Source organism: Sinohyriopsis cumingii, chromosome 1 (assembly GCF_028554795.1).
Source record: "Sinohyriopsis cumingii isolate HCF-2022 chromosome 1, ASM2855479v2, whole genome shotgun sequence".
Classification (NCBI taxonomy): Eukaryota; Metazoa; Mollusca; class Bivalvia; order Unionida; family Unionidae; genus Sinohyriopsis; species Sinohyriopsis cumingii.
Genome location: NC_142961.1, coordinates 90,150,178 through 90,176,610, shown reverse-complemented (window position 1 = coordinate 90,176,610; position 26,433 = coordinate 90,150,178). Strand labels below are relative to the sequence as shown.

Sequence of the window (26,433 nt, the reverse complement as noted above, 5' to 3'; positions counted from 1 at the left end):
CTGATATGTCTTTCACTCTGAGAATTATTCGCTTAATTTCAAGAAGGTTCGTTACATACGGTTTCATTAGTCTAGCGATATACACCTGAACGTGGACAATCGGAAGGAATTCCATTTCAATAAGCAAAACAGCTTCCATCGTATAACTCCATCTCAGCTGATAAAACTGTCTTAATTTTCTTTTCTTTTTGGCCGTATTAAATTGACACCTAATACAGATCTGCAGTCCTGCACATGCAGTCTTAACATAAACATTATAAAATTAAGAATTTAAAGTCCCGAGGTACACTGCCTAACAAGAAACTATGCATCCTCTAGTAATTTAAAAGTCAAATGAATGCACGCTTGTAAAAACGATTGTTTTTCTGTGAAATTTTCTGATTTTGCAATACTTCCCGTTCAGACCTATCAAAAAGAAAAGTATTTCCAGTTAGATTTATTTATTTGTATGCGATATTTTATGTCTCTAAATTAGATTCTCATATATTTACATACAAAATATTTCAATTTCATACAATACATATTTAATAAAACTATAATATCAATAGGTAATTATTTAACATTTATCAAAGATTCCATACATATGTTTTGATTTTTCTCCTAAATCATCGTAGGAGTATCCAGTGTTTGATGAAACTATCAACGAAAACGCAGTCATGGATCCATTATTTAGCTTCGGAGAAATCGACGAGAAAGTCTGTACATCTTTTGCTAGATTCCCTCTGTTCTTCCATGCCACCTACATCGGTATGATGGCTTAATTTTTGTTACTGAAATGTCAACTTAATGATCAAAAAGAGATCCTTGTGCAATATCACCAGTGGATCCTCAAACAAGTGGATAATTAAATTTCATTTTTACACTAATATATAAACCTACCTACCACAATTTACACTAATATAAATCACTTGTATTTAATATTAATATAAATCAGTTGCATTTTCCCTATTATAAATCAGTTGCACTGAACATGAATAAACAATTGTACATTAACCACCAGCAATTCATGCAGTACTGATTAAATGAAAATCATTCCAACGCCTTCTCATCTAAGAAATATTACGATTGATGTTCCCACTGTTTTTGAGACATCATCATCAATTTTATTTAAAACAAAATATATTTCCTCGATACTCTTATGCATGTCTGCTCGCTTTTTGGTTGCGTGTTTTATAATTTCAAAACACTTTCCAAACTAAAATCATAATAAACTTATTGTAATTGTGTACTATGAAGAAGAGTGAACTTTTCTGGCAGTAATCACGGCAATATGAACATTCCTGAACCTCTACAGTGTGAGATGATACTTTCTACCCAGATATAATATCTGTACCGTCAAAATCTCCAGAAACGGTTACGGGATTTTTTGGGTGTTTTATGTCACTGCAAGACATTTAGTGCCGAAGCAACTAGTGTAAAGTGCCTTGCACAGGGACGTACCACAGTAGCTGACCCTAGCTAATACGACTGTATGACTCAAACCAGCATCCTTTTCGTTGTTAGTCCAGAACACTAGCCAGTTAACCGCCGCGGCTCCTTCCAGGTCCGGAGATCATACGATTCTGAGTTTGGGACTGATAGTGAGTTTTCATTTTTAGCCAACCGAAGCTAATGTTATATTTGTTGTTGTTATTTTGTTGTTCAATGCCATTTTTCAGCAGCACAAGATAGACCATACATGGCCGCCAGTATTAATGGTGGAGGAAGAACCCGTGAAAACCCCGGAAAGAACCACCGACCCACGAGAAGCTACAGGCAAGCTTTCTCACATATCCACATAGGCCGAATCCGAGACTCGAGCCCACGCAGACAGAAGTGAGATGGCAGTGATACGTAACGGTGAGCGCTTTACACCACTCGGCCACTCGGGCCCCAAATGTTATATTTGTAATGTTCTTTATGATTGGCTTAAATTATTAATGAACAAAGAACATAATGACAATAAAAAGACGGTTATGATTAATTGGCAACACATAAAAAGACAGCAAAATTCTTATACATAACAATATTAAACTTCTCTCGAAAAATAATAATAATAATAATAATAATAATAATAATAATAATTAAAATTTTCAGAGAAATACGAAATTTCGCAAAATGTTTACTGTGTTTACATGTCAACAAATTTAACTGAAATTTCAATAATCGGCCATTGACTTGAGTGTAACCTTGTAGAGGCTAGTTTTCTATGTTGAAAGGTGAGTATTTTTTCACATTTATATTATTTTGACATTTTTGATAAAGTAAACTTATATTTAAATGATTAAACGAAGATTGTGCGACAATCTTTTTTTCTTCAAAATACAAAATTTCTAAGGAAGTGTCGATTTATATTGCTGGATTGTAACTTACTAAATGTTTTCTTACAGCCCTTTTTTCAACGCCGAGTTTTAGAGAGAAAAAAATATAAAATGTATTTTCAGTACAGATCAGAAAATTTTCATAATTCGTCGATAACACAAAACATTCTGTCCCAGAGTAAAGAGAAAGAAGACACAGTACAGAAAGTTTTCTTCATATCAAGCAACTGTGCTAAGACAATTTCTTTATTGTATTATTATTATGTTTGATTCTTTTTTTTTCCAGACGAAATCAACAAAGTTCACGAAGTTGTAGTAAGCATAAACATGTGGCTTCCTCTCGAGAATTTTAGCATATTGTAATTTAGCATTAAGATCGTAATCTCTCTTTTCCTGCTCAGGTTCAAATGTCTGATTATGCTTATAAGTTCGACTAAATGCCTTGAAGCCTATGATAAACTGAAAAATTGTAACTCGAAATTTGTTTGATCCCCAAGTAGTTTGAAATTGTGGTACGATTTTTGTAAATTAAAATCAGAGCAGCTATTTAAGTGGAATCATCCACCCTCGCATTCGTTTTCTTTCTTTTGAGAGTAAATTAATAGTGTTTCCGTTCAACATATTACTGTCACCTTTTTCACACTGTATTATGTTTGGAACATAACATTCTTTCTTGAATAAAGACTTAATAATAATAATACTCCATACAGAGATCATACAGAAATGACAATTATGGAATATCTTCAGTCTACATGTATGCAGTGACCACACACACGCACATTATATATCTTTCTATCTGCAGAGTTATGCCGTGTTAACAAAGCTGGTATAGAGAAGCTTCACTGTTTGTTTGGTGCATAGCATAGGATTGTATGCAAATATATACATATAATGAATACTTAAGATAATAGTTGTTGTATTTAAGTAGTTGTGAGAAAAATATCTCAAAGAAAATGCATATTTCCAACAACTTCTATGGATTCATATTTCCAACAAATTATATGGATTCATATTCAAACAAGTTTTCAGCATTATAATTGTGCGAGCACCATTGGCTAATAAAGTCCGTTCCATTTTGCTTCTTTTCATGTGACAATTGAAGTCGAACTCAGAAGCTCTCTGGAGCCGTCGGTATTTTTATCCTGTACATGACACGCTGTGTGGAACTCAAATCATCCATGGAACCAACAGTACATATATCTAGTACATGACACGCTGTATGGAACTCAGATCCTCAATGGAACCATCAGTAAATATATCTAGTACATGACACGCTGTATGGAAATCAAATCATCCATGGAACCAACAGTACATATATCTAGTACATGACACGCTGTATGGAACGCAGATACTCAATGGAACCATCAGTACATATATCTAGTACATGACACGCTGTATGGAACTCAGATCTTCTATGGAACCAACAGTTCATGTATGTAGTACATGACACGCTGTATGGAACTCAGATCCTCTATGGAACCAACAGTACATATATCTAGTACATGACACGCTGTATGGAACTCAAATCATCCATGGAACCAACAGTACATATATCTAGTACATGACATGCTGTATGGAACTCAGATCTTCTATGGAACCAACAGTACATATATCTAGTACATGACACGCTGCATGGAATTCAAATCATCCATGGAACCAACAGTACATATATCTAGTACATGACACGCTGTATGGAACTCAAATCATCCATGGAACCAACAGTACATATATCTAGTACATGACACGCTGTATGGAACTCAGATCTTCTATGGAACCAACGGTACTTATATCTAGTACATGACACTCAGTATGGAACTCAAATCATCCATGGAACCAACAGTACATATATCTAGTACATGACACGCTGTATGGAACTCAGATCATCTATGGAACCAACAGTACATATATCTAGTACATGACACGCTGCATGGAACTCAAATCATCCATGGAACCAACAGTACATATATCTAGTACATGACACGCTGTATGGAACTCAAATCATCCATGGAACCAACAGTACATATATTTAGTACATGACACGCTGTATGGAACTCAAATCATCCATGGAACCAACAGTACATATATCTAGTACATAACACGCTTTATGGAACTCAGATCTTCTATGGAGCCAACAGTACATATATCTAGTACATGACACGCTGTATGGAACTCAGATCCTCTATGGAACCAACAGTACATATATCTAGTACATGACACTCAGTATGGAACTCAGATCTTCTATGGAACCAACAGTACATATATCTAGTACATGACACGCTGTATGGAACTCAAATCATCCATGGAACCAACACTACATATATCTAGTACATGACACGCTGTATGGAATTCAGATTCTCTATGGAACCAACAGTACTCATATCTAGTACATGACACGCTGTATGGAACTCAAATCCTCTCTGGAGTCATCGGTATATATAACTAGTACATGACACGCTGTATGGAACACAAATCTTCTATCGAACCAACAGTACATATATATAGTGTCATGACACGCTCTATGGAACTAAAATCCTATGGAATCATCAGTACATATATTTGGTATATGACACGCTATATGGAACTCCTCCCTGGAGCCATCGGTATGTTTATCTTATGCATGACACTCAAATCCTCTCTGGAGTCTTCGGTACATATAACCTGTACATGACATGCCATATGGGACTGAATTTTTTCTCTGGAGACATCAGTACATCAATCTTGTACATGACACTCAAATCCTCTCTGAAGGCATCGGAACATCTATCGCGTTGATGACACGCCAGTGGAAACTCGGATCCTCTTACTTATCAAAAGAATTAACGTTGTGTGTATTACTTCACGACATTCATAAATGCTGAAGGCTATCCGAGCTACTCAACGATCACAGAAAATTAAAGGTATGTATGAGATCCGAACCACATATTATATAATAATTTTAAGTTTAACGACATTCGTTAACAAGCCAGTATTCTTACAAAGAAGCCATTAATTTCCACCAAGTAATGACATGCAGCTTGTTTTGTTCAAGAAATATAATTTTCATTAATTGTTAACCGGGGTACATTCTGAACACGATCGATATATATATATATATATATATATATATATATATATATATATATATATATATATATATATATATATATATATATATATATGTGTGTGTTCTAAACATATTAGTTCCATAGATATTTGAACATTCGGACACCGTCGAAATAAACGTATAGTTGATGGTCTAATTTTTGCCTGCTACCTAATTAATTCAAGTCAATGCATTTGTTGGAAGGTTAAAAACATATTCATCTTGTAAACGCTTTTACATTCATTCAGCAGTTTTCATATTTTGGAAGTAAATATGAAATTTATTAGTAGATTTAGCAAGCTGATGAATGCTTCAACTGGCTAAATGACAATAGGACGTACGGCTGTTGCCATCTATATTTCACAGTTTCTTCATTCTGCCGAAATCGAACATTAAATGATCTTTGGTATGTATTCAAAGAAATTTTGCTGTTTTTTTAAAGTCTATTTATAAGTGATGCTTAATAGTTTTGTGTGAACGAGTATTTCTAAGGAAATTTATTTTACCTCGTTAAATAAATTGGTACATCAGGATTGAACTAACATTAAACTGAGTTGCAGGACTTGAGTAAGGTGCTGTACGTTTTAGATGTCGAAATCTGAAGTCCATTATTTTAAAGTAAACATTAATGTGAAACTGACCATTGCTTATGCAAATAATTAAGCCTCTATTTCATTTGTTTCTACATTGAAACGCAATTCTTTGTTAATTTATATCTTTAACACTTTCATTTCCTCCAAAGTAAAAATCATTTTGTTCTTGTTGCTTTTACATAATCTGTACATCCCTGTTTTCTATTGTATATTTTGTCCATGTTATCTATTTTATATTTCTTTCTGCTGCAGTTTTATCATTTTGCAAGTGACTGTACATCAGAAACACAAGATTATATGATTCATTGTTGTTGTTTACTGTTAGTTACTACTATATTGTTTAATGTTTGTTACTACTATATCTTAAATGAAAGTTCTGAGGAAAATTGTTTCTTCAATATATTTGTATCTAGACACTATAAAAGTTGTATTGGATTTCGATTCATCCATTTATTGCAGAATTCCTTCCCATATCAATTAATTTTGGTTTCGTTTGTAGCAATTCTCTGATATAGAATATCTTATATATTTGTTAAATTGTAAAATGTTTGTCCAGGAAATATTAATATTTGATTATTGTTTATGCTTTATACACTAAAAGAACCACAAACATCCATAATTGTTATTGCTCTATTTGCATCCTTACTGCTTAAGAAAATATTGATTTTTAATTTAGTGTCATCCTATAAGGATATAGTTGTGTTTATGTATATTATACTGCGCTAGTAAATATTGTTTATTGTTAATGCAGTAGTTTCCCGTAAGGTTATGAGTGTGTCAGTGCGCAGAAATATTATACAGAGCTAGAAATGTTTATATTTAAGTTTGTGAGTTATCGTATGGTGATACTAGAGGAAGATACGCAAAAACATGACTGTGTTATTTATTTTAAACTTTAATATGATTGTGTGTGTTTTTATTGACACCAGATTCTGAGTTTTGAATGCGTCATTTCTCTCCTATTCCTTACTACTAATATCGACATCTCTTGAACACGACAGATAAAATCGTAGTTATAATTAGAAAGTCTACCACTAAAATTACAATATACAGAATGTCCTGACTCAGGCTAAGACAATAATTCTGATAGTTAACCCATGCTCACAAAGAAAAGTTTAGCTATGTATTAGTTGTTTAGAGAATGTAAAAAAAATTTTAGGTCAGATTTGTAAATGAATTCGATTGTGGACAAGGTCAAGACCAAAATTCAATTATCCTTAGCATATAATGAAAAACAAACTAAAAAAATCATTATATCTCTTTATCTCTCTCTATCTTTCTCTCCATCTCTCTCTATCTCTATCTCTCTCTATCTAGTCTCTCTATCTCTCTCTATCTTTATTTCTCTCTATATCTGTCTCTTTCAAACTCTATCTATCTCTATATCTCTCTCTATCTCTCTCTATCTCTCTATCTCTCTCTCTATCTCTCTATATCTATCTATATCTATCTCTCTTTATCAATCTCTCTCTATTTATCTCTATATCTCTCTCTATACCTCTCTCTATATCTCTCTCTATCTCTATCTCTCTATATCCTATCTCTCTCTATTTTTCTCTCTATCTCTCGATATCTCTCTCAATCTGTCTCTCCATCATCTCTGTCTCTGTATTTCTCTCCCTCTATCTATCTCTCCATCTCTCCATCTATCTCTCATTCTCTATCTCTGTATCTCTCTATCTCTCTATCACTCTCTCTATCTCTCTTTATCTCACTCTCTATCTCACTCTATCTCTATATATCTCCCTCTTTCTCTCTCTTTATCTCGCTCTCTCCATCTTTCTCTCTGTCTATATGCCTCTCTATCTCTCTCTCTTTCTATCTCTCTCTATATCTCTGTTTATCTCTCTCTCTCCCCCTCTCCACCTCTTCCCCTCCCCTCTCTCCCGTTCTCTCCTTCTCTCTATTTCTCTATCTCTCTCGCCCTCTCCCCTCACTCTCTATCTTCCTCTCTCGCCCCCTCTCTATCTCTCTTTATCTCTGTAGCTCTCCCTCTGTCTCTCTATCTCTCTTTCTCCATCTCTCTCTATCTCCCTCTCTCTCTATCATCTCTCTATCCGTCTTTCTCTTTATCTCTCTCTTTATCTCTCCCTCTCTCTATATTTCGCTATCTCCCTTTCTCCATATCTATCTCGCTCCCTCTATCTCTCTCTCTTTCTCGCTCTCCCTCTCTCTCTCTCCCTCTCTCCCTCTATATCGCTCTCTCTCAATCTCTCTCTATATCTCACTATCTATCTATCTATCTATCTCTCTCTGTCTCTCTCTATCTCTCTTTATCTATCTCTATCTCTCTCTCAATTTCTCTCTCCATCTCTCTATATATATCTCTCTTTCTATCTCTCTCTCTCTATCACTTTCTCTCTCTCTATCTCTCCATCTATCTCTTTTTCTTTATCTCTCTCTATGTATATCTCTATCTCTCTCTCTATCTCTTTATCTCACTCTATATCTCTCTCTATCTCTCTCTATATATCTCTCTCTTTCTCTCTCTCTCTATATATATATATATCTGTCTATATATCTCTCTATATATCTCTCTTCTGTCTCTATCTATATATCTATCTCTTTCTATCTCCCTCTCTCCGTCTCTCCCCACATGCCCCTCTCTCCGCCTCTCCCCCTTTCTCTCTATCCCTCTTCTCCTCTCTCCCTCTCTCTATCTCTCTCCCTCTCCCCTCACTCTCTATCTCTCTATCTTCCTCGCTCTCCCTCCCTCTCTCTTTCTCTCTCTCTATTTCTCTCTATCTCTGTATCTCTCTCTCTATCTCTCTCCATCTCTTTCTCTCTCTCTCTCTCTCTCTTTTCTCTCTATCTCTACATTTCTCTCTATCTCCCTCTCTCTCTATCCCTCTCTCTCTATCTCTCCCTCTCACCCTCTCTCTATATCTCCCTCGGGTTCTTTCTCTCTCTTTCTCTCTCTTCCTCTCTCTCTCTCCCACTATGTGTCTGTCTCTATCTCTCTCTATATCTGTCTCTCTGTCTCTGTCTCTGTCTCTCTCTCTCTCTCTCTATATATATATATATATATATGTCTCTCTCTTTCTCTATCTATCTCTCTCCCTCTCTCCCATCTCCCTCTCTGTTTCTCTCTCCCTGTCTCTTTCTCTTTCTCTCCTCTCCCTCTCTCTATCCCTCTCTCTCTACCTCTCTCCCCCTCTCCCCCTCTCCCCTCTCCCTCTTCCTCTCTCCCTTCTCTATCCATTTCTCTCCCCTCTCCCTCTCTCTCTCTCTCTCTCCCTCTCTACCTCCCTCTCTCTCTCCATCTATCTCCCTATCTCCCTCTCCCAATATCTCCTTCTATCTCTCTCTATCTGTCTTTCTTTTTCTCTGTCTCCCTATCTCTATCTCTCTCTATATATATCTCTTTCTCCATCACTCCCCCTCTCCCTCTCCGCCCCTCTCTCTCTCCCTTTCTCTCTCACTCTCTCTCTCCCTCTCTCTCTACCCCTCTCTCTACTCCTGGCTCTCCCCCTCTCTCCCTCTCTCTCTCCCCTCTCCCCCTCTCTCTCCCGTCTCTCTCCTCCATCTCTCTCCCTCTCTCTCTACCCTCTCTCCCCCTCTCTCTCTCCCTCTCTCTCCCGCTCTCTCTCTCCCACCTCCCCCTCCCTCTCTCTGTCACTCTATCTCTCTATCCCCTCTCTATATCTCCCTCTCTCCCTCTTTCTATATCTCTCTCTCTATCTCCCTCGCTACCTCTCTCTATATCTCCCTCTATCTCTCTCTGTCTCTCTCTATCTCCCTATATCTCTCTCTATCTCTCTATATATCCCTATATCTCCCTCTATCCCCCTCTATCTTCCTATATCTCCCTATTTCTCTCTCTCCCTCTCCTCTCTCTCTTCCTCTCCCCTTCTCTCTCCCCCTTCCCCTCTCTCTATCCCTCTCTTTCTCTCTCTATCTCTCTCTATCTATCTATCTCTCTCTCTCTTTATCTCTCTCTATGTTTCTCTCACCCCCTCTCCCTCTCTCTCTCTCCCTCTCCCTCCCTCTCTCTCTCCCTCCCTCTCCCTCCCTCTCTCTCTCCCTCCCTCTCCCTCCCTCCCTCTCTCTCCCTCCCTCTCCCTACCTCTCTCCCTCTCCCTCTATCTCTCTCTCTCTCACCCTATCCCTTCTCCTTCTCCTCTCTCTCTCCCTCTCCTCTCTCTCTCTATTTCTCTCTCTCTCTCTCTCCCTACCCCCTTTGAAAAAGTATAGACTATTTCTAGCCATTCAAAAGAAAGAACAGTTCCTTTTCTCAATTAACCATAGTAATCCCGAGCTTCTTACCGACGATGGTCACATGTTATTTTCCAATGTCGAAAAGAAGAATCTAAATTATACGTGTAGAATATTTTATCAACTACCCCACTGTCACTGCATAAAACATGTGTAGCAATCTATGTCATAGGTAGAGCTGCTCCTACCGTTGTTTGTATTTTTCCCTGTCATTTCTAGTTTACTCGTGGAGCAGCATACGACTATAGTTTATTAGCCAAATTTGAGAGGTACGAAGACACATTTGCCTTCGGTGCTTTGTAAAACATTCAGCAAAGTCTCTTTATATCCTCTTTTTGTCAATGTGGTCAGTTTTACACATATACTATCGACAAATGGTTGGTCTGGACAATGTGGACATTGTGTATTGTACCAAGAGTAGTCATTTTGTGAATAGTCAACGTCATTTTTAAGTATAATCATTCGACTGTTTCCAAAGTGGTGTCACTTTATATATGCATAGCATAGTCATGTAACATTATTTCAGAAACATATTTCAATAATTTCCTTTTATTATAGCGTACAATTACATCGAACAGTTCGATTTATAGTTTAATAATTTATCGAAATGATATAAGTACCAGACTACATTTTTATGTTTGTCATGAGAAGCCTATCGCTTGTCTGACATCAAAATCACTGACCATTCTGTGATTCTATAGTGTTACACAAACAGCTCCATCGAACACTGATAACTTATCAAACCAGTCAACATTATCTTCATAATTATTTTTACAATTTTCAAAGGATTTTAATTAAATAAATTAGAGCTCAGTATCGGATTTGTTCAGCGACTGAACATTGTTCTATCTTAGGGCAACGGATTAAATTACCAAACGTTTCGTCAACACGTCAGTTTATCTGCCATCTTTTTTTGTTTATCCAGTGTAAACGTAAAAAAATTATATGACAGTTAAATGATTGCATTTGATATGATATACTCTGATTTCTCGAAATATTTACGTGTACACATATACTAATATTCCTTTTATCCAAAGGTCAATACTGTTGAAAAATGACAAATATAAATGAGTACTACTCTTTCCAACCACCTTACTTCACCATTGTTGAATTGAAAATGGAGGACTTCAAAGCTTTATCTTTTATTCTCCTCAAGGTAAATATGTTATCACTGGTTGGTCAAATTTTGCGGAAATCAGTTTGTTGAGAACAGATTAGTTTGTTGTTTTCAAATTATTCATCTAAGCGAATAAATAACCTTTTGCATGAAATGTTTATTAAAACGGTTGGATATGGGAATACTCCCATAATCTGATTAGATGTCACTTCCACCATTGTTTAATGCTGGTTTCATAATTGTATGTCTCCATATCTTTGGAGATATTCTCTTAGTAAGATAACGTTGAATATGTGGATATATCTGAGAAATAAGGACACATACCACAATAAACTGTTCCGTAATACTACATGATTAATATTATTAATATTTTAGACTGCTTTCAGAACATCGTCAGGTGAAATTGTACTATTCAAGCCACTGATATTTTAATTTCATTGTTCATTCCCTAAGACAGATGACGCAAAATAATAAATGTTTATTAAGTCTCTGAATTATAAAATTCAATATTCATTACCAAAAGAGCCACCTTTTATTTAATCAGATCATGGAAAATTTACATAAATATCATTAGTGATATTTATGGCAGCTACTCTATCAAACTTCATTAAATTATCAGTGAATTTGTTTTTCTGAACATCATTTTATTTTAACCTTGGCAGTACCTTCGTGTGATCTGTCACACCTTTGATGATGCAAAAATAATTTTGTGTTGTCTTCGTAGCTGACAGGAATGCATGCATATCGTTTTTTATTTTATGAATTTCAAACTTTTGACAGTGGTCCATTAGAGTCCTGTTTATATGTTATTACAATCGTTTTTCAATTGTTTGCATGTGTTTTGATTGATAACATTTTAATAAATCCTGAACATATAGAAAACAATCTAACCAGGAGTCAAACTCATGGTAATGATATTACATTTTGATGTTAAAAAGGAGAGCAGATAAAATACTTCACATGGGCACACATATCTCTTGCTGGTACACATCAGAGAGGGTAAAGCCTAGTCTCTGATAGAAAGTTCGACATAAAAGTGGGTTGACGGTCTTTTAGACCCAGATCGTACAGGTCTTTCTTTATCTCGTACTTCTATATTATATCAAAGGCCTTTTCCAAATTGAAAAACAACAGCTACTAAATATTTTTTATGCGAAAAGCATGCATCGCGCATAAACGTTTAAAATTTATGTAAAGTGTCGAATTTTAAATTGTATTGAACCATAAAGTTGAATGCATTGAGCATTAAAATTTTATCACATTCAAGCCAGAAAAGAGTTTGTGAAGGGTCACTTTGACATTTCTTTTTTCTCCCCCCTGTGTCAGTGTTTTTATGACTCAGTGAGATTGACCAAGGCATTGCAACGCTGTCCTGAGAAAGTAAACATTTGGGTTACCAATCATAATCGCTTGATAGGAACCCATGTCAAATTATCATTTTTCAAAGGGAAATTTATATGCACCATAGTTCACATATTTTATGCTGTCTAGAATCTAACGAAAGAAATGATTATATTGGGATAGCTTAGGAATCGCTGCTTACGATAGGCCAGAGTTATTTAAGGCGTACAATTTAGAAGTAATGTGAATTTAAAGTGACGACCTCTGTTTAAATTTTTTAGTCCTAAACATTCCGTCTGACCATGGAGAAGCCTAAAAAGAATAGTGCTTTCCTCGTTAGACAAGAAAAGGGGACCAGGTGCCTATCTTATAAGAAAAGACAAGGTTTTGTGCCAGGACGCACAATTTCTGAAAGAGAAAAGCATTAAGGTACGCAATTATAATTTTCCACGTAAATTTCTATTTTTGATCGTTTGTTTTATGCAGATGTGTTTGATATGACTAGAATTCATGTTATGGACCGTCTAATCAATTTCACTGAAATCTGTTGATGCTAGAGTTGTTGTGCAGTTTATGTCTTAATTTCACAGCTACTAGTTCTTTGATAGTATTAACGATTGCATGCTATCCAAGTTTTCATATGTGTAGGATTTCATAGGGTTATATGAAATAATTTCCTTTGTCTGTTAGGACGATACTGATTATCGTGAGGTAACGATTATCTCATATTTATATCTGAATTTTTAATGTTTAAATAATCTTGTAGGTTAGGGATTGCTGTGAGCTAGACTTTTGTGAATTTTATGCAGTAGTAATCGAGCATGTGGTAGCGTAGATAAAGAAATACGGTAATGTTGGATATACCGCTCACGTGTTAATTTATGGCCGGTCGCTGTGAAGCGAGGGTGATGTTCTATCGGATTAGTTTAGAATTTATGCAGTGTTCGGATAGTTGTTTATACTTCTGAATAATGTAAGTGAGGGAATTTTCTGTACGTATAGAAAGTGATACTTATAGAGATCATGGGGGTAATTTTGTCCTTTAAGGAACAGCTTTCTGGGGAGAGACGGGACAGTCCAAGACGGAAGTCCAAAAAAAGAAGTGACGAGTTCAGAATAAAGGACTAGGAAGTCCAGGAAGGGGAGAAACCTAGTGATTAGGAAGACTCGAGGAAATAAGAAGACATTGATACACATTCAAGGGAGGAATGTGATGCAATCAGTCGTGGACATTGCGCTCTTTTCACAACTCGTTATTATGATGCAATAAATACAAATTAGACACTGCTATTAAATTCTGTTGACATAAGTTAGATTGAATTGGAGTTGCCGCTATTAATTGTTGTTGATTAAATTTTGTTATTTTCTTGTCTAAGGGGGGTGGGGTCGTAATGCATTATTTCTTCCCAATAGTCTTGCTCAGTTCTCTGTTGAAATTCTATCTGTCCACTCCCACCGGGCTGCAATACTGAGGGAAGTCATCCTTTAGATAACGCCAGCCAAATCCAATTAACCACCACTCTTACTAAGAGGGTGACGTTACAAAGTGTGGTCTATCCTCAGGGATATTTTGAACGGTGTGAGTGACAGAGGCTGAGTAGGTTATTGAATAGAAAGTAGAGTGCCATATATATATATATATATATATATATATATATATATATATATATATATATATATATATATATATATATATATATATATATATATATATATATATATATATATATATATATATGCATTCTGTAGTTAGTTCATATCATTGTTTTATATGTATTTAATGTATGCTATGACACTGTAAGAAAATAAGATTCCGTACCTGAACTGCTTTGTTAGCGTGGTCGTTGTCTGGATTAAAGTTATTCCGAAAGAAATATTGCCTTTAGTTAATCTTGTGAGAAGAGATAATTAAGGAAGTCCTGAGGAAGTAATTGCATATTGTTGGTGCGAGCAATTTGGAGAGAAATTCAAACTTTTGTGCTACCAGACGCTGTTAGGTTGCATTAGAGTTATGCAAGTAAGTCCGTAGGTTAAGACTTGATTGGAATAGAACACGTGTAAGTATTCTTAAGAAAGCTGTTTCCTGTAAGGCAGTAATAGTTAGTAAATACGTAAGCTAAGTAAATTGGTCGATGATACAGTCAAGTAGACTAGAATGGGAACTGACAGGCAGTTGCTTAAAGAGTTTAAGTCTATTAATAAAGACGAATTAAGTGACGAAGGGACCCAATTAGAGGAATTTGTAGAGCGGATTCTCAGGGAATACAGAGAACAGCAGGCGGCAGAGAAAGAAAAAATTAGACAAGTCAAAGAAAACGAAAGAGAAGGAGAAAGAGAAATCGAGTTAGCCATATTGCAGTCCGAAGAAAGTGCCAGGGAGAGAGAACATGCGTTAGCCATGGAGAGACTAAGGATCGAAGCGGAGTCTAGGAGGGGTGAAGCACTGAATGAACATTCAGGACCCACACGCAGAAGATCAGAGGATAGTCGTACCGTTCAGATAACAATGCCGTTGTTTAACGACAGAGACGAAATTATCGATAACTTTTTAACTCAGTTAGCTTTAATCCATCATATACCCAAAAACCAGTGGGTCATTAATATCTTTGCATTTTTGCAAGGAAGTGCCGAGGATGTCTATCATAATATGGCACCGACTGAAGTAGATGATTACGACGCTCTCAAGAAAGCGCTGTTAAGGCACTACGAGTTGTCAGCTGAACGTTTTCGCAAACTTTTCAGAGAGTCGTCTTAGCGAACAACGGAGACACACTCTCAAGTTCATACTCTCGTACGCGTTCTTTACGATAAATGGATTAAAATGACAGGCACCGCTCTCTCTCTTATGAAGGCATACGGGAAGAGATCTTGAAAGAATATGTCCTCAGTACCTATCGGAAAAGACCTGTTCGTGTTTTAGCGGAGCGTGATTTCGCTACCATAGAAAAGTGTGATGGCTGAGCGATATGAGAGTGCACACTCCCGTCCAATCACCTGGATGGCAGGGATCAACCCAGCGTCACTGACTTTAGAAGAGCTAACGGTCTGATACCTCATTAGCAGAATGGTCAAAATGGTGGGAAGCTAGGGGGTGATAATCCAAGCCGTGATCAGTTCCGTGAATCAGTAAAGACCAATGGGGTAGATAAGGTTACCCCTGGTAAGACAGCTTAATCGGTGTGCTACGGATGCAAAAAACGTGGCAATATTCTCAAAGACTGCAGAAAATATCGTCCCATGATAAATGCAGTGACATCAGCCACTGGTAGAAGGTGTAAACCAGTAGAATGTTCGAATACAGCAACAGCTAAATGGAGAGAAGGCTACCGTGCTGTATGACACAAGCTGTAGTTATCCAGCCATGGTGGATAGCAAATTTGTCAAATCTGCTGATTATGCAGGTGAGACAGTGGAAGTCAAATTTGCTAATAGGACTAAAGATTCTCTCCCGGTTGTCTACATCGATCTTGATTCGCCGTATGTGAAAGGACGAATTCAATCAGCGTGTTTGTCCGGATTGTCGCACGACGTAATTCTATGATGTGAGTGTTGCCAGACCCTGATCATATTACGTGTACAGTCTATGAAGCAAAGACCAGGGCAGAAGCCGCTGAACCCCTTCGACTTCGCCCATTGACACTTTGCTGCCTGGTGAATTGAGGAGACTTTAAGAGGAAGATTCTACCCTTAACATGATACGCGGGTATGCAAAGGAGACGTCCGTGCGGAACTTGCCAGACGGTGAGGTAGAGTTCGTGCTGAAACGGGGTATCTTGTATCGATATGCCCGGAACGGATCAGAGAGGTATAAGCAAGTGATTGTACCTCGACCTAAGAGAGAAGAAGTGCTTAGGCTAGCACATGAGAGTCTACCTGGTTGTCACATGGGCGTGGCAAAGACGAGAGATAGGTTAGTGAGGGAATTCAACTGGCCAGGTGTGTATGTTGATGTTAGTAGGTTTTGTCTGTCGTGTGACAAATGGCAGCCGGTGGCACATAAGATCTAACATCGCCCAGTGCCATTAGGAACACACCCCTCTGATTGATGAACCTTTCTCGAGGGTGGCGATGGACTTGATAGGTCCGATAAAGCCTGCATCAGAAAGTGGTAATCGTTATGTGTTAACGATTGTTGATTACGCTACTCGATACCCGGAGGCCGTTGTGTTGAAAAACATTGATTCAGTTACGATGGCTGAGGCTTTGTTAGGAGTTTGGTCCTGAATTGGTGTTCCTGAAGAGATACTAACAGACCAAGTGACCCAGTTTGTAAGCTAGGTGATGAAAGAAGTCAACCGGTTACTTTCCATTACGCAACTGACTACTACCCTTTATCACCCGCAGTGTAATGGTCTAGTAGAGAGTTTCAAGGAACGTTGAAGCCAGTTCTGAAGAAGATGTGCGAAGGTCGACCCACGGACTGGGATCGATACCTTCCCGCGATACTTTTCGCGTACCGCGAAGTACTCCAAGCTAGTCTAGGATTTTCACTTTTTGAACTAGTTTATGGAAGGACAGTGAGAGGACTCATGGCTGTATTGAAACAGTTATGGACGGATGAAAAGACATCCGAGGAAGTACGAACAACGTATCAGTATGTTCTTGATCTCCCTAACAAGCTGGAGGAAGTTTGCAACTTGGCCCAGAAGATTGTCCCAGGGGGACGTCAAGCCAAGTATTACGACAAGAGAGCGAAGGAAAGGAAGTTTGAAGTGGGTGACAAGGTGCTGTTGTTGTTACAGTTGTAGCACAACAAACACCAATTATCCTGGAGGGGACCGTTCGTTGTAACGGAAAGGAAGGGTGGACAGAACTACCGTATCCAAGTAGGAGATAAAGACAATTTGTGCCACGTTAACCTTCTTAAAAGTAATCGTGAAAGGGAGACGCCCACTGAGTTCGTGCTTGCTACAGTTGTGACTGAAGAACCCGACGACAATGGAGGAGTGGCGGAGGTACTTCCTAGTTGTCCTTTGACGAAGGATGACACCTACGTCGACGTTGTCCTTGACCTAACGTTAACGTCAGAACAACGGGAAGAGATAAAGGAGATACTCCATGACTACTCAAGTGTCTTGACAGAAAAACCAGGCATGACTGATTTGGAAGAGTTCAGTTTGAAGCTGCTGAATGAAACGCCTGTGAAACTGAAACCCTATCCACTACCTCATGCGAAGTTAGAAACTGTACTGGACAAAATTAGAACTATGGATGACTTAGGGGTCACTGAACCAGCCGAATCTGCATATAGTTCACCGGTTGTTTTGGTCCAGAAGAAGGATGGTGATCACCGCTTTTGCGTCGACTATCGGATATTAAACAGGATCAGAGAATTTCAGGAAAAAAAAACAATACCGCACTAAACTTGTGTTGACATTCTAGTTGCAATGTTTGTCTGAGGTGGGGGATGTGTGATGTACCATATTTGCCGGAGTAACCAACGCCAAATATGTTTATAAAATAGACTTGTCCAAAGGATATTGGCAAATTCCAGTTCGTAGGGAAGAACATCCAAAACTTGCCTTTGCAAAACCAGATGGGACATTCCAATGGGTAGTCGTGCCGTTCGGGGTCCAGAATGCATCCAGCATTTTCACCCGAATGATGAGGAAACTGCTAGAATCTTTAGAGGGACCGGAGTTTCAAAGTGGTCTTACTGAGACAGACACGGCTCACTGCCCGACCAGCTAAATGTTTCATAGGCTTTCGGAGACTGATTTATCTAGGACACACACTCAGTGAAGATACATTAACCACAGACAGAGGTAAAGTCGACCAATTTCAAAATGCAGTATCAAAATCACGAACAAGTAACAGAAATACAAGAAATATCAAAATTACGAGAATCAACCGACTATTTGGATTACAGGCCGGTCTAAGTGTTCTTTGTCTGTGGACTTACCGTTTTTAATTTAATTTCAATACTTGTTGAAAATATGTAATTATCAGATATTTCCAATGTTAATAAATTACATGAGTCCTTGGATTCTTCGGGTTTCTAAACAAGGATACTAAATGTATAAGCATGGGTTCTAGTGGAAAAATGTAGTTTCTCCTTCAGAAAACTCGTGACATTGTTCTTTATTGTTATTAAGATGAAATCATATATTATGGTTGCTAGTCTAGGTGATACAGAAATAAATCCGGTTTTCATATTTTTTCATACTAAATCCGTTCAATTATGGTCAGCTGAAAAATATACATTTGGCCATTACTTAGCAGCAAATCAAATTAAGATCATGTCTAGCTTTTATTAGAAATACTAGCTACATACATATATTTGCTATAGACAGATTTTTAGACCTGTTTTTGCCATCTATACGCATAGCAAAACACAGATAAGTCAAGATGAATGTTTCCTTGATCTTCGGAGTGACCTTTTATTTATATAAACACAAAATCAGGTAAGCTATGAAAAGTCTCATGAGATGATCCCTTTCACGTTGATTTAGAGATCTTGGAAATACTATTGCACGGTCTTAGAATCTTTAACCAGAGAATAATAAGGTAGAGGGTTATATGGTTGGGCGGAGAAATAGACTGTGTACATATAAACGTTATATTTATTAGTAAAAAAATTAAACAACATACACTGACACTGTTGGTCAGCTCTAGTGTTGATGCACAAAAACTGGTATAATATCGTTACATACCACCAAAAAATGGCAATAGTTGAATGAATAAACTATCCTTAAAACATTAAGACAAGTCCTGTTTTGAGCTTTTCCTCTTTTCTTTTAATTAGCTGTATTCTGGTGTTTATATCAAGGTGTTCATATCAATAGAATTCACAGATATAATATTCATATCAAAAGAATTAACATAAGTAGTGAATGGGGACGATTCAGCGACAATAGGAATTAGCATTACAGACCCCCCTGGGACTGTTTAGCGACTATGTAAATTTAACATTACGAAAAACCCTGGGACTGTTTAGCGACAAGGGAAATTAACATGGGAAATAGATTTTGAGACTGTTGAGCGTCAAGGGGAATTGAACATGGGACTGTATACCGTCAAGGGAATTTAAATAGGGTAGGACTGTATAGCGTCAAGGGAAATTTAACATGGGATTTTTTTTTTTAAAAATTAAAAAAAATAAAAAATAAAAATAGGGTAGGCAATGGAAAGTCAATCTCTTTTCGAGACCTATGAGTGGCCCTGAAAAGGGCCTTTGGGTTTCTTCCTCTTCTTCTTTTATTTCTTCCACTTCTTCATCCATCCCATTATCTTTTCTAATAATCCTTTCTTCATCTTTATATCTGACTCCGGTAACCAGTCAGGATGGCCCAACTCTCTAAACTTCGTCTGTATCTTCATCCAATTGTTGTTAAGCCTCTCAAACTCTTCCTTTTTCTTCTTTTTTTCCTCATCTTTTCTTTCTTCCCTTCATCTCTCTTTAATCTTCTCTATTTCTTCCTCCATTACTTTTCTCATCAGATCTTCTCCTTTCTTCATCTTGTCCAACCCCCATTTTACATTCCTCCACTCTGTCCAGTACAATATCTTTTCTAGGAAGCACCGGACTTGGATGACATGATCCAGTGCCTCCTTCAAACTTCCCACTCTGAAGTAAGGTGGGTTAATGAAGCCTCTTGACTTATTGACTTCTTCTTCTATCATCCCTGCTAAGATATCTCTTGCTGTCTTTAGGCCTTGAACTTGACTGGTTACCAAGTCTTTCATATCTCCATGCCTCCATTCCTCTTCTATTCTTCCTACAACATATTCTACATCCATTATCCAAAAATATGTCTCTCAATAGATTAAATAAAACTGATACTTGAGTCATTTTGTCTCAGTTATTCCTTAGAATGGTTCCAACATAAAACTTTGTGGGTTCTTATAGTTAAAGCGCGGACGTGAAGGAAAACATCCCCCTAAGACATAAAATTGATATTACCTAGATCATAACCTAACAACGCGCGGACGTGAAGGAAAACATCCCCTACTTTTCTCATTTCATATGATCTACTATCCACATACGTGAAGCATCAATAAACAAACCCCTAATCTACTATTTACACACGCAAAGCATTAAAATTAAACCCAAATCTACTATCCACACAAACCTACGTCAGCGCTTACAAACAAACACACACAGACACACACACACACAAACACACACACACACACACACACACACACACATACACACACACAAGAAAAAAAGAGTCAGTGTTTATATTCAAACTACTCTACATACACACATTGACAAATCTATTGTTATTTCTTTTCTAAAGGTTTGGGTAGCCCTGAAAAGGGCTGTTTGTTTTTGAACTCCAGTGACACCTGGTTAATGATGGCACCTTCCAGGCCTGGCACCACACACACATCTTCTTCCCCAGTCTCCTTTTACCTTTTTTCTTGGGAGTGCAGAGGCGGGATAAGTGGCTTCAGAATCCCAATTTTCTGTCTCTGGGATTCTGAAATTTCTTCTCTCCTTTTCCTCCTCTTCTTTTTTTCTTCTTTCCTCCTCCTGTTTCATCCTTCCCTCTTCGACAATGGCCTCCGCGGCCAGTTCATTTAGTATGCGCCTGGCATATTCCAGGTGCATCTGGAGTTCTAGAAGCTTTACAATTCTGGTATTCATTGTCTTGTTAACGAATGAACGGGGTAGCTAGACTGCCAAGCGAGTTTCAATTTATACTTAAAGCGCGGACGTGATGGAAAACATCCCCCTAAAACAAAATTGATCTTCCCTAGATCATAACCTAACAAACGCGCGGACCTAAAAGAAACACTCAATCACTTTTTTATACTGCCCATCACTATTCTAAAAAATTTTCATTAATCACTTCAAAATACTATTCACATACGCAAAGCAATCCAATCAAACCCCAAATCTACTCTCCCCACACCTCAAACAGCCAAGAACATGATCTAAATCTACTATCCACACAAACGTACATGAGCACTTACAAACACACAATCATATACACAAACACATACACTCACACTATAAAAAAGAGTCAGTGTTTATATTCACACTACTCTACCTACACACACATTGGCAAATGGATTGTTATTTCTTTTCTAGAGTATTGGGTAGCCCTGAAAAGGGCTGTTTTTTTTGTTTGCTATGGCAATTTTTTTTTAGTTTCTAAAAATGCGTCGTCCTCTGAGGATAGACTTTCTGACGATAGGTCTGCTTCTTCGGAAAGAGAAGAAGAACTCTCTGGTGTCGATACGACAATCGACAAAGCCTCTGTCAGGTTCAGGTTGCTGATGCTGCTGCTGTTGTTGTTGCTGTTGCTGCTGTCTCTGAAGTCTGTACTTCTCTGTCCATTCTTCTTTCTCCCTGTTCACTTCTTCTCTGAAGAGCTCTTCTATCAGGTCTTCAGTGACTTTTAGCATTCTCACATTCTCTATCTCTTCTGGCTTCGGTATCAGACTGTGTCTGACCCTGTGCAAATTCACGTAGGCTTCGTTTAGCTTAGCTAGTTTGGAGCACATCTTGGTAGGAGGATGAGTCAAAAACGGATGGTTAGACTTGAAACTAATCCGGTTCTTAAAGTCAAAGCGCGGACGTGAAGGAAAACATCCCTCTACGGTTTTCGAGCCGGAACGATCAATGAGTGTCATGAGAGAGAGATAGAGAGAAGTGAAAGAGCATGAATCAACATTCTTATAGCCAAACAAAAGACAAAGGCATTTTTTTCAAAACACAACATTTTTTATTCAAAATCACTTAACACTAACCAACAACTCTAACATTTTTAACAATAATCCAACAATATAACATCAAACATTTTTTTCTTCAAATGACAAACATTTTTTTCAATTAACACTCTACTTTAAACAGGGCTGACAACGTTGTAAATGAAATTGTGATTTCCACTGTTGAAGTCATTAGGCCATTGATGGACACTACGTTTCCTAGCTTGAGACAAAAGATAAGCATAATGGTCACAAAACCATCGATCTACTTTCACATCGTTTCTAGAAGAAGAACGAGGATCAAAATCAGTCACTAAATGTTCTAAGGAATAGCCCAGGCTGCGATGATGCAGAAAATACACACAATATTGTCCACACACCAAGGAATCTGTGCCTTGTAATTTCACACTATTGAATCGGGTGGTCTGAGCATTTCTTCTCATAAAGTCAATGATATCGTCTTCCAAAGGGGGCAATCCGTACGAATCGAAATATTCCACACATCCTTCTTGAGGAAAGTAAACGGCTACCCAGTGGGTTCCTGGGAGATGACTGTCGTCCGTGTTGATCACATAAGCTAGATGGTCTTGAGGTTTGCGATGAGGGAGTTCATCTTTAGCACAGACGACAGGATTCCAAGAAGCCGTGTACGAACTGTGGTTCAAAAGGTAATAATGTTCCCAGGTATCCATGTTTTGTGTGGTTTTTTCTTCTTCACAGGTAATAATAAGTCATCAATTCGATCCTGACTTTTTGCTTGAAAATGTCTGACAAATAACCGTTTCTTCGTTTCGTCTCCTCACTCTGATTCAGGAGAGCTTCGATACGATGAATCTCTTGAGTGGTTAATGGTGGACAAGAATGTTCACGCAAGTCTTTATACCACTGATGCAACACGACTTCGTCCGAGATGAGACTCCAAGCTTCGTCCAGATACTCGTCCAATTTTTCTTCTTGACTCAGCATCAGGCATTTATCGTGTTGAATTTGACTGGGATGATCGTTTTGACATCCATAGCAATTTTTCTCGATCAATTCCGTCATTTTTTCGACCAAGTGTTTCCCAAAACAGGAGACTAAATGGGCTTCTTGTTCTGGCCATCTCGACTTCATCATGATCACTTCTTCGTCTTTGTCTTGGGATTCTTCCACGGTCTCCTCACATTCCATGTCCAAAGTTTCTCCACTAGGTAAAGAGGGATAACAGTCTTCCATGGCTTCTAATAATCTAGAATGACTTCTCTCAAACTGTTGATTTCTATCGTATTGTCGAATTCTGCATACAGGATGACGTTCAACGTTGGATCAGCAAGGTCTCGGTTTGCAAACTGAATTTCCACACGAATCTGGCCGGATTTTATAGGGTGGAAATGTCCCTCGTCGCTGCCTTGGTCTGGAGTGAAATCAAAATACCACAAAGCATAGCCTCCTGCATAATCCTCGTACGTAATGCCATGACTGGTGATGGTTCCTAACTGTCCCGTGGCTTCGTACAGGGACAAGTACGATCTCAAGTAATTGTTCTGGTTAAAGTTAGGCTCAAAAGGTCGGGTACACAAGGTCTTGCCGTCGCGACTGACTTCGATCTTGGACACGCCAAAGTGTCGAAACTCAAAAGGATTTTCGTTGTGAAGTCCATTGAAAGCTGAATTCCTGACGATACCAACGATCAAACGTTTGGGTAACTGTCCTTGGAACAGATGATCTTCGATCATGGATCGCTGTCCAACAGGAATGGTGAACGTTTTCACTTCTACGCGTCGTATCGGATACTTGGCGGTCGTTCTGCTCAACGTCTGACTGACGTCGTTTCCCACTTTAGGTAACACTTCCACACGACGCACGTAAAGTCGGGCTTTTTGGATGAAAGTTTTGTATTCATTGGCATGGGCCATCAAATGGAAAGCGGCACTGCTACGATTCAGTCTCAGACGGATATCCACTCCGTTCAGCAAATACTTTTCTTGTAACCACATGTCCAAATGCAAGCGATCCATCAGTTCTAAACTTCGCCCTTGCAGAATTTTATTTCTACGTGTGTTAAACCTCACATTGTGAGCATTCCCATCTTCTGTCAGGGCTGTGTCGTTAAACGTGTTTGCACCGGCCGTGTCAGGTTTCCATACTACGCAAGCATCCAGATGAGTATTCTTGGCTTCTTTTCCGTACGTCAAGAGATTTTCCAGGTAGGCACGATAAGGGTAAGTATCCATGCTGCTGCTGACCAGTTTGTTATTCAAGTACAAGTCCACTTCACTGAACAAGGAATGCATGAAATTGTTGACAGGAGCTACTCTATCATTGGCTCCAGGATTGGTGTTGTCCGTTTTGATCACTTTGACTTTCAAGTACAGGTAACTGCTATTCAGATCGATGTAATCTTCGGGCTGACCTTTGATGTCAAACTCGATGGGAGCAGAATCCGTCAAAGAGGAGACCGGGTGAAATTCCACCCATTGGGATTCTTGCATGGTCATCATGGTGGGCGGCATGGCAAACAGATCCAGTTCCGACTTGGAACAAGCGCAAGACTCTCGGTGCATCATTTTTTTTTGTTCTTTCTCAATAATCGAAAACGTCTAAGTCTCGAACGGTTCTTCTTTTCTTTGTCTTTCTAGTTTTGGACGTGTGAAGTCTGGTGAAAGGGTGTTTTCTTCTTCGTCTCTTCCTGCCTTGTCCTTGCTGAATGCCTGACTCGGTAGCGTGCAGGGCATTTATAGGTGTTTCTCGTCGGCCCAAAAGGTCTTTACCCGTTTGCAGCAAGACATTTTTGCCTGCCCTCATGAAATCTTCTTTGGGGTTTTGTTTGTCGATGATGACATTTTGGAGAAATTTTTTGCCTTGTGTCAGTGCCGCATCTTTCAAGGCGTGCAATCCGCGTGTCACCATCGGTTTCAACACCGGAGCCACCGAACGAAAAGCCGATTTTAACATATCTCCTAAACCGTGTCCTCGCTGTCGAGCAACCCCTCGGTACACTGGATACATGACTTACGAGTCGTGAGAGAACCGTTCTCGAAAATGGAGTTTCACCGTGACTTTTCCTTTGGTGAATGAAATATTTTGTCCCAAATCTCCTTTTATAGCAATGTTGACCGTGTCCAAATACGACTTGCTGACAGGCAAATAGTGAGGATGTACAAATTCGCGGTGAACGTGGTAAGTGTTTCCACCTTCCTCGTCAGTGACCGTGGCAGAATCCACTTTGAAAGGAATGACACGCAGTAACGGCACAGAGGTGTGTCCCACCACGTTATACTCCACCACATCGGAGTACACAAACATCAAATTCAGTCCTTGGTTCAGTTCTACCGGGGCACGAAATAACTTGCTAAAAGACTCGTTGTCGTAAATGATTGGTAATTCGTTTTTCTTGAGCATGGTCATTCTCAGGTCCATATCTCCGCCCAACATGTCAAACAATTCAGGACAAAATAAAATGGACAGGATTTTACTCCCGTCAAATTTCATCATGAAGCGACGAGCTGCTTTGTGGTACTCCATGGTAACACTTTTTTTGACACTTTCCAAAGCTTTCAGAAACACGACATTAAATCTGGAGGTAATGGTGCTGACCAAATGTTCACCACTAAAATAGTAGCCTGGGAGAATCAACAAGTGGTAGGACCACTTTTGAGTTTTGTCATCATAGCTTTTGTGATCATATTTGACATGGGTATTCAATTACTTTTGCACTGACTCGTCATGAACTTCCACCGTAAAAAAATTTTGATTGGGAAGGACATTGAGGACTTGGGTCGGGTGAATGATTTCCACTAAAGCCACTTCCCAATGGGCTTCGTGATCTAATGGGATGGCCTGAGGTAATTTGGCCGTGTAACAGAGTGGTGACTGGCACTGACACTGGACACTAAGTTCCCGTGGTTCCCGTTCGAGATGAATTTCAGGGAGGGATTAGGAAGCAGGTAACCGATGCAACTGCTCAATAAAATGGTCCACAATTGTTTGTCTCCTTGCTGCAAACTCATATTGGCGATGGCTGCCCCGATGACACAATACACCACGAAGATTTGGCAGAAAAAGACGATTTGCGTTTTAGGCACACGTTCTCCGCACCACACCCACAAGGGTTGTTTTTGTAAATCTTGCAGAGAAGAACTAGGT

At 38.5% G+C, this 26,433-nt stretch overlaps 1 protein-coding gene across 1 annotated transcript; it reads left to right on the top strand.

The window, feature by feature from the left end:
* The first annotated feature begins 7 nt into the window (after positions 1 to 7).
* Positions 8 to 19,356, top strand: LOC149807322 (uncharacterized). The gene is made up of 4 exons (XM_089965312.1): positions 8 to 2,615; positions 3,403 to 5,197; positions 12,930 to 13,077; positions 13,696 to 19,356. Exon 4 carries the CDS (start codon positions 14,804 to 14,806, stop codon positions 15,401 to 15,403), a length of 600 nt encoding a protein of 199 aa, XP_089821438.1. The 5' UTR covers positions 8 to 2,615; positions 3,403 to 5,197; positions 12,930 to 13,077; positions 13,696 to 14,803; the 3' UTR covers positions 15,404 to 19,356.
* Positions 19,357 to 26,433: the final 7,077 nt, after the last annotated feature.

Excerpts from the sequence above, each read along its gene's own strand:
- LOC149807322 (XM_089965312.1), top strand. The coding sequence starts at position 14,804 with ATGGGAACTGACAGGCAGTTGCTTAAAGAGTTTAAGTCTATTAATAAA.